Below are 13,954 nucleotides of genomic sequence, written 5' to 3'. Positions count from 1 at the left end.
AAAGCGGAGCTGGAAGTATCACAATTGCAGACTTCAAGCTGTATTGCAAAGCTGTAGTGATCTCTTAAGACAGTATGATACTGTCACAAAAACAGACACATAGATCAATGGGAATAGAAAACCCAGAAATGAACCCACAACTCTGTGGTCAGTTCATCTTTGGGGTGCCTGGGTGGCTCAGTTAAGTGTCTGACTCTTGGTTTTGGCTCAGGTCATGATCTCACGGTTCGTGAGTTCAAGCCCCGCATCAGGCTCTGCACTGGCAGTGCAGGGCCTGCTTGGGATTCTTTCTCTCTCCCTCTCTCTCTGCCTCTCCCATTCACGTTCTCTCTCTCTCTCTCTCTCTCTTAAAATAAAGAAATAAACGTAAAAAGAATTAATCTTTGACAAAGCAGGAAAGGATAGCCAATGGTAAAAAGACAGTCTTTTCAACAAATGGTGTTGGGAAAACTGGACAGCAACATGTAAAAGAATGAAACTGGACCACTTTCATTAAAAAAAAATTTTTTTAGGGGCGCCTGGGTGGCTCAGTCGGCTAGGCGGCCGACTTTGGCTCAGGTCATGATCTCACGGTCCATGAGTTCGAGCCCCGCGTCAGGCTCTGTGCTGACAGCTTAGAGCCCGGAGCCTGTTTCAGATTCTGTGTCTCCCTCTCTCTCTCTGACCCTCCCCCGTTCATCCTCTGTCTCTCTCTGTCTCAAAAATAAATAAACGTTAAAAAAAAAATTAAAAAAAATTTTTTTTTAATGTTTATTCATTTTTTTTTTTGAGAAAGAGAGACACAGAGCGTGAGTGGGGGAGGGGCAGAGAGAAAGGGAGAGACAGAATCTGAAGCAGGCTCCAGGCTCTGAGCTGTCCACACAGAGCCCAGGGAGGGTCTCAAACTCAGGAACTGCAAGATCATGACCTGAGCCCAAGTCCGACGTTCGACTGACTGAGCCACCCAGGTGCCGCAAACTGGACCCCTTTCTTACAACATACACAAAAATAAATTCAAAATGGATGAAAGACCTAACTGTGAGATAGGAAACCATCAAAATCCTAGAGGAGAACACAGATGGTAAGCTCTTCATTGGGTGTAGCAACTTCTTACTAGACATGTCTTCTTAGACAAGGGAAACAAAAGCAAAAATAAACTATTGGGATTTCATTGAGATGAAAAAAGCTTCTGCACAGTGAAGGAAACAATCAACAAACTTAAAAGGCAACCTATGGAAAGGGAAAAGATATTTTCAAATGACTTATCTGATAAAGGGCTAGTATCCAAAATATATAAAGAACTTATAAAATGCAATATCCAAAAAACAAATAATCCAGTTAAAAAATGGGCAGGAGACATGAATAGACATTTTTCCAAAGAAGGCATCCAGATGGCTAACAGACACATGAAAAGATGCTCAACATCACACATCCTCAGCAAAATACAAGTCAAAACCACACTGAGATATCACCTCATACCTATCAGAATGGCTAACATTAACAACACAGGAAACAACAGATGTTGGCGAGGATGCAGAGAAAGGGGAACCCTCTTACGTTATTGGTGGGAATGGAAACTGGTGCAGCTATTCTGGAAGACAGTGTGGAGGTTCCTCAAAAAGTTAAAAAATAAAACTACCAGGATCCAGCAAATTCACTATTAGGTATTTACCCAAAGTATACAAAAATACTGATTCGAAGGCATACATGCACCCTGATGTTTATTTAGAGCAGCATTTTGAACAATAGGAAAATTATGGAAAGAGCCCAAATGTCCATCAACTGATGAATGGATAAAGAAGATGTGATATATATACGCAATGGAATATTACTCAGCCATAGCAAAAAATGAAATCTTGCCATTTGCAGTGATGTGAATGGAACTAGAAAGTATTCTGCTAAGTGAAATAGGTCAGTTGGAGAAAGACAAATATATGATGTCATTCATATGTGGAATTTAAGAAATAATTGAACATGGGGGAAAAAGGCAAACCAAGAAACAGACTTAACTATAAAGAGCAAACTGATAGTTACCAGGGGGGAGGTGGATGGAGGAATGGGTTAAATAGGTGATGGGTATCAAAAAGTACATTTGTGATGAGCACGGGGTGTTGTATGTAGGTGATGAATCACTGAATTCTACTCTTGAGACTAATATTGCACTGTATGTTAACTAACTGGAATTTAAATAAAAATGTGGAGAAAGAAAAAAAGAAATGTCTCATAACTCAGTGAAGGTAGTCATCGTTGGTGCACATATTTAAATGAATGAAATTCTCATCTATCCTAGTAAAAAGCCAAGAGATCTAAAATTAATAAATCAAGAAATAGGGCATATGTATATTTCGAGAGTGGGCAGTAAATGCCGGATGCAGCAGCCATGAGTTGGGAATGTTTGCCCTTGAGGAAGGTCCAATGGAATGGGCGTGGGGAATTGGAGTGGCGCCCCAGAGGAATAGTGCTTTTGTATTTATTTGTACTTGTAGTAATAGATATATTTTAAAATATGCGGAAGTTTTGATTACTTTGATTTTATATGTGACATCTAATTGTTGGTTTAACTTGCATTTACATTTATTACCAGGACTTCCATAATCGTACAAATCTAACACGAAGTAAAACTGCGCCTCTCCGGGGAGAAACTACAACTTCCAGGGTTCCGCGGATTGAAGGCTTGGGCTGTTCTTGGAGGCAAACTACAATTCCCAGAATTCCGTTAACCAAGGGGTGGTTCTGGCCTAGGGTCCGAGCAGCTGAGCTCGCGAGCCTGCGCACGTGCACTGGCTGCCGCGCCGGGCTCGCCAGCCAAGCAGGCGCAAGGCGGGCACCCGCGAGCCCCGGCGGCGGCGGCGGCGGCGGCGGGGTGGGTGCCGCGGGACCTGCCCTCCATGCCTGGTCGTCCCGGGCTCGGGGCGGGGTCAGGAGGCGGCAGCGGCGGCTGATTCAGCCAAAGCCGACTACGCGGAGGGCCCACCGGGACGCTTCAACGCCACGGAGCCTCGCCTGCGGGCTGCAGGTGAGACGCGCGCTCTGGGGGCTGGAGAGGGCTTCGCGATCCGGCTGGGCTTGGAGTTGAGGGATCGGCCCCGGACTTCCCTCGGGAGAGATCGACGAGAGCGTCGGGCCCTGGGGTGAAGGGAAGCCCGGAGAAGTTTGCAGAACCGAGTAGTGAGCGTGATGCGCACTGAAGGAGGCGCGCGATGGGGGCGGAGGTGAGGGGCGATGGACCCTTGGGGTCCAGACGCCGCCCGGCCCGGGGCGGCGCCCCCAGGCACGCCGGTTGAAGCCCTTAGCTCGCAGCTGGCGCTGGCAGCGGGTCCTCACGCCCCTTTGCTTGCGCGACGGTGAGGCGCGTTTGGCGGGGAGCCAGCGAGGTGCGCGGAGGGGACCTGGGCCTCCTGGGCTCCTTTGGAAGGCAGTACCTGGGCAGGCCTGCAGCTGATCCCCGGGCTCTTTGGGGCTTGGTAGGGTATCTTTTGTGTGCCTGGTGGTAAGAGCCCACCACGGCCTGCTTCACAGTACCCGGGTAGCTTATGGAGGGACCCAGTGAATTTCTGACCCATTCCATGTGTGTAGGACCCTGTCTCCTGGGCACTGACGAAAACCTGCTGAGATCTAGGGGTCCTTAGGCCAGAGCCTTGCACTTGGTATTGGGAGGCTAGGGTCTGCTTACTTTATGCCAACCAACTCTCAGAGCCTACTCTTGGAGGAAGCAAGGCCTGGAATGGGAAAGGTTATGGAGTGAGTTTGATAGGACTTAGAGGCTTGGAGCACCAATGTTCACTCACCAAATGTTTACTGTTACATGCGCTGGGCATTCAAATCCTGGCTCTCATTTACTAACTGTGTGCCCTTGAGCAAGTCATTTATCCTCTCTGAGCCTCTGTTTCTCTGCAAAGTGGAGATAAAAGTACCTTCGTCACAGTGTTGCTGGGGAAGGTTAAATGAGATGATGCCGTGCAAGTCTTCAGTCAGGATTGGTACACAGTGAATGTGCAGCAAATCTTAGCACTTGTGGTTGCTAAGATAAAACATGGTAGAGGTGAGATTGGAACCCAGTTCATCCTTTCCCATTACAGATGAGGAATCGGGAGTCCCAGTTAGTGGCAGAGCCAGAAAAGAATACAGGTCCCATTTTCCCCAGGGATGGCCAGCACATCAATTCCTGAGCCTTGGGCCTCAGGAGGGCGGGGAGAAGCAAAGAGTGGAGATCCTCAGCCAAGGGGCGGATGGGGTGCTGGTTACTGAGTTCCCCCACATGACACCGTGGCCATGTGAGCGTCCTGGTGGCCTTGATGTGTCAGAGTGCTAGAGCAGCTACACCAGGTTTTGAACTTTCCTTCTGATTGGTAAGTTCTCGCTCTGGGCCTGGCTTTAGAAAATATTTAGCAATGAAGAGAGGCTTCTAGTGAATATTGAGCTAACTGGAAAATTAAATTACCAAATGCACCATTCCCCAAGGGTCCGCGTCACTCTCGGGTTGGTTGTCAGTGGATACTCTCCCCCAGGACCTGCCTAACACCTGACGGGTTTTTTAAATTGGATAAAATAATGAACATGAAAGGCATAAGCAACAAATGTCATCATAGACTTTGGAGTTAGACTTGGGTTTGAATCCCAGCCCCACCACTTAATGGCTGTGTGCCACTGGGCAGTTCACTTAACAACTCTGCGCATACTTCTTCAAACGTGGGATGAAATCAATAGCACCTATTTTATATTTGTAGGAGGGAATAAATGAGATCGTTCCTCTAAAGCACTTAGCACTGTTTCGGGCATATGTCAGAGCCACTGAATGGGAGGTAAAGCATTATTGTGATAATAATAATACTATAAAAATAACTGTCAGGCATTGTGTTTTGCCCCTGTTGTCTCTTTGAATTCGCAAAACCACTTTGTGAAGTAGGTGTAATTATGTCCGTTTTTCAGACCAGGACACGAAGGCTTAAGAATTGGCCCAGGCAGACGCAGAAGGACAAATACTACATGATACCACATGTAGGTTGAATCTAAAATAGACTCACAGAAGCAGAGAGTGGAATGATGGTTGCCAGGGGTTGGGATGAGGGGTTACGGGGAGGCATTAGTCAAAGAGTATCAAGTTTCAGGTATACAAGATGACCAAGTCCTAGAGCTCTACTGTACAGCTTAATGCCTATAGTTAACAATATACTTTAAAATTTGCCAAGGAGGTAGATCTTATATTAAGTGTGTCTGTCACAAGAGGGTGGGAGGAAACTTTTGGAGGTGATGTATGGGTTTATGGCATAGATTATGGTGATGGTTTCACAAGTACATACCTATCTCTAAATATCAACTGATATATGTTAATTATGCACAACTTTTTGTCTGTTAAAAAAAAACAAAACGGAAGAATTGGTCTAGCATCATGCAGCTGCTAAATGACAGGACAGGAGCTCACTGTGGCATCTCAGCTCCAGAACTCGTGCCATTTACTTCTACTCTGCTGCCCGTGGTTCTTGCGGTTCTTGCGGTTCTTGAAGCCCCGTTGTGACCCAGGGCACAGCAGGGGTCTTCTCCGACCACGTGGAGAGGTGGTGGGACCCCACAGCCTGGCTGCTTGTGCTTTCTCTCCATGTGTGATGTTGGATGAGGCTGGAGGAGGCATCCACTGGGTGAGCCTGGGGGATGAGGAAGAGGCAGCCCCGTGGCCCCTAGTGGCTCTCATCCCCGGACCACACGGCTGGGGAAGGGTGCAATCAGGGTGAGGCCTCGAGAGCTTGATGAGGAGAAGAAGTGATCCTGTTTAGGGGCTGGGAAGAGTTCCAGAGCTCAACCTCTTCTCTGGGCCTGATCTCTGCTTTTGGGAGGAGGGCCACCCGAGAGCCCTGGGTTGCGAGGAGAGGAGCTCTGGACTGAGAACAACCGCCATTTTAATCTTGGCTGCCTGTGAGAGCTCACGCCGCCTCTCTTGACCTCTTTTATAAAGAGTTAGAGCAAATCATTTCTAAGGGCTCTTTTAGCTCTAAAATGCGGTGGTTTTGTAATTTTAAATTGGTGGATTAACCTTCTCAGCACAGCACCAGGGCAGGTGGGATAATTGTCACCGCCATGTGCAACACAGACTTTCATTGGGGCAAGAGAATGACCACAGCTCCCTTGAGCCACCTGCCGCTGCTGGGTGTCTCTGTTGGTGGGCACGGGGTGGGGGGTTGGAGGGGGGGGAGGAGAGTAATCTTACAAGGAGAGCCTTGGGTTGCTAAGCTACAGTTGAGGGCCTGTGGGTCTGCATTTCTGCAGCCATTCACACCTGCTCTGCCCTTGAGTGACAAAAACTCCTTGCTCTGACGTCTACCCTGCTTCTGTGTCACTGATTGTACCTCCGAGTCTGAAGCACTGTAAGACTTGGAGTCAGTCATTGGTTTGTATCCTGGTGCCCCTGCTTGAGCTGTTAAGACCTACAGCAAGCTTCTTAATGTCACTAAAGTTGGATTTTTTTCGTATTAAAAGAAAGTGGAGATAATAGTATCTGCATTAGAGGGCTTTGTGCAGCTTAAGGGAAAAGGTGTAGGAAAGGGGCTTAGGGACAGTGCCTGGCACATGGTAGGTACTCAGTAAAGCAAGGTGGTGGTAGAATTAACCTCCACCCTCTGCCCAGAAGCCAGCGTCCTCTTTTCCTGAGCTAGCCAGGACAGCGATTGATCCTTCCATTTTTTTTGGCTTCCCATGTCCTCATTGCTGCATACCCAGGCCCTGGCATCTGTCAGAGAATCAGACTTTTCACTCTGCCATTGGTAGACTATCATCGGTATAGTCTTAAGAGTTGTCTCTTTTCTCCATTTTGAAAGCATAACAGAGGCGCCCTTCCTGGCTGGATACCGGGTACTCAACCATGAACCAAGTTGGAGACTCTGATCTGCTAAGTTGCCCCTCTTTCTACTATTACCAGTACAGGCCGTGTCAGGCAAAAAAAAAAAAAAGGGGGGGGGGGCGAGAAATAAATGAGATTAAAAAAATGCCTAAGAAAGCACTTCAGAAACTGAGGCAGATAGAAGGATGCTTCAATTTGCCCCCCCAAAACTGCTTCACTCAGCTCCTAGAGCACAGACTTAGTGCACCCTCCTTTCCAGGATCCTCTCTGTTCCAAGAAGCACTGGAGGAAGGTGTCAAAGATGCCACCACGCCTGCAGACACAGAGCTGGGCAGCTGGGTGAGAGGCTGCCTGCCGTGGGGGCTCATCTTCTGGGCTGGTCACCCAGCATGGGTGCAGGCTTCACTTCTGGGGGGCTCTGGCCAGCTTCGGACATAGGCACAGAAAAGCCACTCACAGGGGCCTTGTGGTCTAGTAAGGAGTAAGAGTTCCGGTTATTCTAGGCCTGGGGCAAGAGGTGCAAACTCACATGCTCACTAGAGCCAGGGGCCAATGGGGAGGGTGAAGCCGGGGGGTGGGCCATGTGACCTGGAGACCTAATGCCCAGTTTAAAGGTCAAGCTGATGAAGTCGTGTCGGGAAAGTGGCCTGGTGGTACCTATGTGTATCAGCTTGGGCCCCCATAACGAAGTGCCACCGACTGGGTGATGAACAACAGAAATTTATTTCTCACGCTTCTGGAGGCTAGAAATCCAAGATCGAGGTGTTGGCGGCTTTGGTTTCTCCTGAGGCCCCTGTCCTTGGCTCGCAGACGCTTGCTTCCTCACTGTGCTCTGTCGCACTTCTCTTGGCTGAATCACTAAGTGCTTTGTGCCCCATACCAGTTGGGTCCCCAAATCTGGTGCCCGAGGTAGAAAAGGCAGAGAAGAGTTAAGTGTGATGACAGTTGCATCCCCTGGAAATCCATGCCCTGGAAGGCCGAGAAGATGAGGGCCAGATGGTACCTGGGCTGTTACTAACATACGTCATGTTGACAGGCTCCACGTTCAAATCCTCCTTGTATGGACTTCACTCCGTACAAGCTGAGGTGCTTGGGACACATTTACTTAGCTTTTCCTAGCCTCTGTGTCCTGATCTGCAGATGGGGAACATGTTAATAGTGCTATGCTAGCCCCTTATTGTTGGCTTGAGGATGAAATGAGGAAATGTACAACAGTTTCTAGTACGCTGCCGACATACGAGGTTGGAGGTGGTGATGGTTGAAATTGTTAATTTCATGCTGAGACCTGGCTGCTCGGGGGCCCTCTTCACAGGAGAAGGGAAACAAGTCATTAGGAAGACGGGGGGAGCCTGGGAGGGACTGTGAATGTGCCACCAAAGCCATTGGGGGTTCAGTCCCTTTAGGAGTGGTTTGGGGTTGTATGGCTGGTTTAGTACCTGTGTTTCATTCATTGTTAATTTGAGGAACCCTAATGAATTACAGTTCTGACAGCTAATGTGTTTTGAGGCCTATGTAGGTACTTTATGTGCATTAGCTCGTTTAGTTCTCCCAGCACCCTAAGGAGGTTATTATTCCCATTTTACAGTTGAGGAAGTTGAGGCTTGAGGCGTTAATCTGCCAAGATCATAAAACCAGCTCACACCTAGGATCTAAAGGAAGGTAAGTATGAGCTGTGTGGCCTGGGAAGAATTCGTGGCCACCACCGCTAGGGAGGGGGATTTAAATCTCCACTGCAGTCTTGTGTGTCCCGATGCCTGCACTGAGCCCAGATTGGATGCACTTACGTGATGTGGGAGATCTGCCAGGGTTTTGCACCTTCCTAAGCAGATTCTTTTGTTACCCACCTGACGGTGCTCTTCCTCTCGGGAGCCCTTTGGGCAAGACTGGTGAGCGGCAGGGATTTTTAAGCAAGGCTAGTTGACCGCTATCAGGATGACCCAGGGGGTGATCACAAGAGGAGTTGGGTCGGTCCCACCGAACCGGGAAAGCCTGTGGTGTGTACAGAACGCTTCCCTGACATTCCTGGGACAGGAGGACAGCATCCTGTGGTGATGGTCCCTCCTCTCCCCAGGCAGTGAAGGTGCCCCCTCCAGTAGTGTCCCAAAGCACACATTCCCTTCCTCTGTGACAGCTGCATCACGTCAGGTTTTAACAGCCTCTTGTCCCCTCTGCCACAGAGAGAACCTTAGGGATAGAGGTGTTTTTGTTTTTGTTTTTTCCATTTTTGTATCTCTTGCACATTCTTTACTCTCTTTTGGGTTGATGCAAAGCCTCACTCTCCCCTTCTCTTCATGTCGTCTTAAGTCTTTGGACTCAGGCTCATGAATAGATATTCATAAGGACTGAATAGATAAACATAGGTCATCTCCCACCCACCTTCCTGATACTTAGGTAGAGTCAGCCAGAAGCTAAGAAGGGCTTGCTGTGGCACCTGTACCAGGGAGGTGCCATGGTGGGCGTCCATTTTGCTTGGTCGGTGACTGTGCCATATTGGTCATTAAATAAGTTCCACGTCATGCCTGTCTATATCTAACCAAAGCCTTTTTTTTTTTTTTTTTTTTTTTGAGAGAGAGAGAGAGCGAGAGCACAGGCATGAGAGCCGGGGAGGGACAGAGGAAGAGGGAGAGAGAGAATCCTAAATAGGCTCCAATCCTGACTTGGGGCTCAGTCATAACAACCGTGAGATCATGACCTGAGCCAAAATCAAGAGTCAGACACTCAACCAACGGAGCCATCCAGGTGCCCCCAAAGCCTATTAAAAAAAATCTTTTTTTAAATGTTTATTTATTTTTGAGAGAGAGAGTGAGGGAGGGAAGAAGGGGCAGAGAGACAGGAAGACACAGAATCCGAAGCAGGCTCCAGGCTCTGAGCTGTCAGCACAGAGCTCGATGCAGGGCTCAAACCCACGAACTGTGAGATCATGACCTACCAGCCAGGTGCACCCCAAGCCTATTTTTAAGAGAATGAAGGGTCATTCTAAGACCCTTTGTCAGGAATGACTCCAGGGCACAGCTCTCCACCATGGGCCAGAGATCCAGGCCTCGGCAGATGTTTTCGGCAGGCGTTCCCTTCGGGGGTGTGTCCCCAGCTTGCCTCCTTGCTGGAAGATGGAAGCTGTGGGCGAGGGCTCTTTCCGTGTGCTGCAAGCCCCAAAGCCTTGTGCTGTGTGAGCATGTGTGTCCTTCCCTGCTTTCTGCTCCTGCCCCTCACCTCTGGGGTCCACGGCACCAGAACAGGCTTTGTCTGGGACAAAGTGATTGACAGGTAACTTGAGACTAGTGTGGTCTGGTCCATTCAAGTTAACAGACCCCTCCCCTCCTTGAGGCCTTCATGCCCTGAGCAGGCAGGCTGAAAACCTGATCCAAGCTGTTGGTGCAACACCTTAAGAGTCCAATCAGGACTGCGTTTTCCATGGAATGAGTTTATTTCCAAAGAACACAGGTTTGTAATCAGCCTTCCAGCCCCACAAGCAGAGAAGGTGCCACCGTGGGCATTCTTTTGAGGAGTAGAATCAAGGTTCGGGTCGGTCCTTTTGTTTGGCTTTCCCCCAGCCAGGACGGCTCTTAATCTGCCTCTGACAGGACTTCACTGGGGAAAGCAGCAGGGACTCGGCCCTCCTTTTCCGGCAACTCTGTGCCTCGTGTGGAACAGTTGTATCCCCTCAGTCGGCAGACAGGCCTTGGAGAATCTGGGGCAGAAATATTATAGATCTCCTCTTGTAGGAAGAAGGGTTTAAAGAGAAATTTGCTAAAGTTGAGTTACTTTTTAAATTCTGCAAAGTAAAAAGATGAGATGTGGTGCCCGTTTTGCACGGGCAGCGGATTTTTGTTTTGCGTGGACTTGATCATACGTTTCGAGGTCAGAGTGGGTTTATGTTTGATGGTTGGCAGTAATCTGGGGTTCGGTTTTAAGTGCAGGTTATATCCTCGGTAGTTAGTGTGTTGGGACAGGAAGTGCACCGTAGGGCATCTGGCGTGTGGTCCCGAAGTGATGGAGAAGCCGCGTTATCTTCACTTAGGGTGTGGGTGAGATGAGTAGTGGGGAGAGGTGGTTTTTCCAAGTTGTATTTTCTCCTCTTTCTAAAGGAAGAACAAGCAAACGAGGACCAAGGTCGTTGGGTGCCCTGTGAAGCCCGTCTCCTTTAAGAGTTGCAACACATCTCGTCACCCACCAGCATTCGTTCCCCTGGCCTCCTCCCTGCTGCGGCACCGAGGGCTCTCAGCTCCTCAGCCGTCATTGGTCCAGGAGGTGGCTGGGTGGGAGTTAACCATATCAGTTGGCTGAGTGGACAAGTTATTCCTTGGGGAGGGAGAACTTTCTGCCTGTAGCTGGATATAAACCAGGGAAGTGTGTTGCTTCATTTGAGGGTGGTGGCCATGTCATGACCGTGAGAGGAAGCTGCCCAAGGGGAGAAGCGGCATCCCGGGGAGGCAGAGCAGAGAGGGCGAGTGCTCTCTGACAGAGTCCTTTAGCCACCAACCCCACCCAGCCAGCCCAGGCTGGAGTGTGGCCTTTGAGCAGGGTGGGATGTGTGGGCCTTTAATTGGGCTCGCCCCTCCCTGATTTGAGTCCTTTGAATGCCGTGTTTCTTTTTCTTCTTCATCCCCTGCCCTACTTTAGTTCAAACCAGGTCTTCTGTGTCTCGATGGTTTTGAGCACGGTCTTTAGAGTCAGAGGACGCTAGGTTAATATCTAGACTTCACACTTGCGTGGCCTTGGGCAAGTCGTTGAACCTCATTGACCTCAGGTTCCTCACCAGAGAATTGGGAATAATGATGCTTCATAGGGTTGGGGGGAGCACCAAATGGGATGCTGTACGTAGAGGTTCTGGGAACCCCTGAAGGCAAGGCAGGCCTGGAGCAAGGGCCAGGCTGGAGGCCTCTGTTAGGGCGTCTGTCATAGCCTTGCCCAAGCAGGAAAAGGGTTTATTTTTCTTTTCTTATTCTCCGTGTGGAATGGCCCATGTCAGAGACCCTCCGGCCTCCCCAGATCCCATCCCATTGGAGGCTCTGCTCAGACGGGGGTGGTTTCCTTGGCCCTTCACAGGTCACCGGACCTTCATACCCACCCACAGATCCTAGATGGACAGGACATTTTTCAGGGGGCACTAGGAGGAGACAAAATATATTATCCTGGGTGACCCGTGCCTCTGAGGGCTACTGTCTTTCCTCTTCCTTGTCCAAGGAGCCTCATGACAAGACCCCTCTGGGGCAGCCCTCATCTCTGAGAGGTAGTCCAGGTGGAAATGTGTGGAGTCAAGTCCTGACCTGTGGACAGGTCCTGACCAGTGGCCCTGCCACCGAGACTGTTTCTGGAAAGAAAAAATGGGGACAGAGTGAACCATCATGCCGCATGGTGGTAAGGAAAGAATCAGTGGGGTCGTACATGCATGTAAGGGACGCTGTACGGCACTGGGACAGCGGGAACCAATAGGTGTGTGGTGCTTTCCACGTCTGACTGCAGACGAGGTGGAGGCTGCCCTCTGCTCAGAAGCGGGTTCACTCGGAGAGAGAGGATTAGAGACAGCAGGTGAAGGAGGGGTGAATTCCAGCTCTGTCTTTGAGCTGTGAGGTCTCAGGAGAGTAAGTACAAAGGAGGATGGACTGCTTCGGCGTGTGAGGGAGCGTCCTGTCACTGCAAGTACCTTGTGATGCTGGGATTCTGGCCCCTCCACCCATTTCAGCAGAGCCAGGTGACAGAGTCGGGCATGGAGGCCTTCGGTCTGAAGGAGTTCTCATCCCTGACCACCATCATTCTGAGTAGGCTCTTGGTGCACAGAGTGGCACTAAACAGTGGGTCAGACATCGGGACTGGACACAGTACGCCCTGTCCGCCCGTCTGGCGAGCCGCAGTCCTGCAGAAGGCAGCAGCTTGGCTGAGTGTCTTTATTAGTCCCCAGTGCCAAGGAGGGTGACCTGAGTTCTCCCTCACCGTCCCGGTCTCCCTACCACTGCTTTATTGTCACTGAGACGAGTGCCCTCTCCAGGAGCACTGAAAATTGGCCTGGAGAAAGGGGACACCACCGGCTCCGTTTTCTGGTAAGCAAACTTGGCCCAGTTATTCTCCACCATTTTGAATTTCCTCCTGGAGTTTTTTTCATCCAGAAACATTTTGAAATGGTGATGGAGAAAGGCCTCTTTTATGTTGTTTAGGGCTAGGGGTCTGATTGACGTGCTCTGAGCCTCCACTGTTATCTTTTGAAAACTTCTGAGCATTTTGCCCGATCCTTGAGTTCTCCTGGCTTATGTGGGCTGCTGCAGTGCATTTGGGGGATCCGGGGAAAGGGGACACAGAGGGAGTGTGGGAAACAGACTGAAAGATACTTTACAATAACCGTTGACTGGCCAAGTGCTTGTTGGTTTTTTCCTACTGCACTTTGGCTACTTCACAGCAGGTGAAAACGCAAGGGTGGCTTGTCATCTGTCTTCACAGTGGCAACATACAGTAATAACTGGGTTAGTTAATGTTCCTCCAGAAGCAGATCCTGAGACAAAGATTCAAGGAGCAGTAGATTATTTGAACTGCATCCCAATAAACATGAATAAGGGCGTGAAGAACTGAGACCGGGAAGAGAAAAGGGGCATGCCTCAGGCCGATTATGGTGTGGGCAACCGCCCAATCTGTCAGGGAACTCTGGTGCCAGTGTAGAACGTGCCTCCGAACTCTCCTACCTGGGGAGGATGGGGTTTTCTTTCTTTTTCTTTCTTTCTTTTCTTTCTTTCTTTCTTTTCTTTCTTTCTTTTTCTTTCTTTCTTTTCTTTCTTTCTTTCTTTCTTTCTTTCTTTCTTTCTTTCTTTCTTTCTTTCTTTCTTTCTCTTTCTTTTCTTTCTTTCTTTCTTTCTTTCTTTCTTTCTTTCTTTCTCTTTCTTTTCTTTCTTTCTTTCTCATTCATTCATTCATTCATTCATTCATATTTTAATTCCAGTATAGTTCACATACCGTGTTGTATTAGTTTCAGGTATACAATATAGTGATTCAACAGTTCCACAGGAGTGGGGTATTTATGCAACTCTTCTCATCAGATGTTGGTGCAGGCTGCCTGGCCTGAACATGGTCAAGTTAGAAACCCACGCAGTCTGGCCTCTGGGCCCCGTGCTTTAACCACCGCACAATTTCTAGCGAAATGCTCTGCCCATCCCCAGC

General features: G+C 49.2%; 1 protein-coding gene across 19 annotated transcripts in view; it reads left to right on the top strand.

The window, feature by feature from the left end:
• Positions 1-13,954, top strand: part of POMGNT2 (protein O-linked mannose N-acetylglucosaminyltransferase 2 (beta 1,4-)) — a 50,747-nt gene that overhangs the window by 22,603 nt on the left and 14,190 nt on the right. For 8 of the 19 annotated variants that reach the window (XM_058729616.1, XM_058729611.1, XM_058729614.1 and 5 more), the window contains one exon: positions 2,564-2,995. The exons of 1 other annotated variant lie outside the window; for it this stretch is intronic. In XM_058729616.1, coding sequence (XP_058585599.1) covers positions 2,564-2,995 — 432 coding nt within the window. Of the gene's footprint in view, positions 1-2,563; positions 2,996-4,902; positions 4,978-7,070; positions 7,151-8,396; positions 8,471-13,954 lie in introns of those variants that run through there. 10 more of the 19 variants (XM_058729624.1, XM_058729623.1, XM_058729622.1 and 7 more) reach the window with 7 other exon arrangements.

Source organism: Neofelis nebulosa, chromosome 5 (genome assembly GCF_028018385.1).
Source record: "Neofelis nebulosa isolate mNeoNeb1 chromosome 5, mNeoNeb1.pri, whole genome shotgun sequence".
NCBI lineage: Eukaryota > Metazoa > Chordata > Mammalia > Carnivora > Felidae > Neofelis > Neofelis nebulosa.
This window is presented reverse-complemented; position numbering and strand designations above follow the sequence as displayed.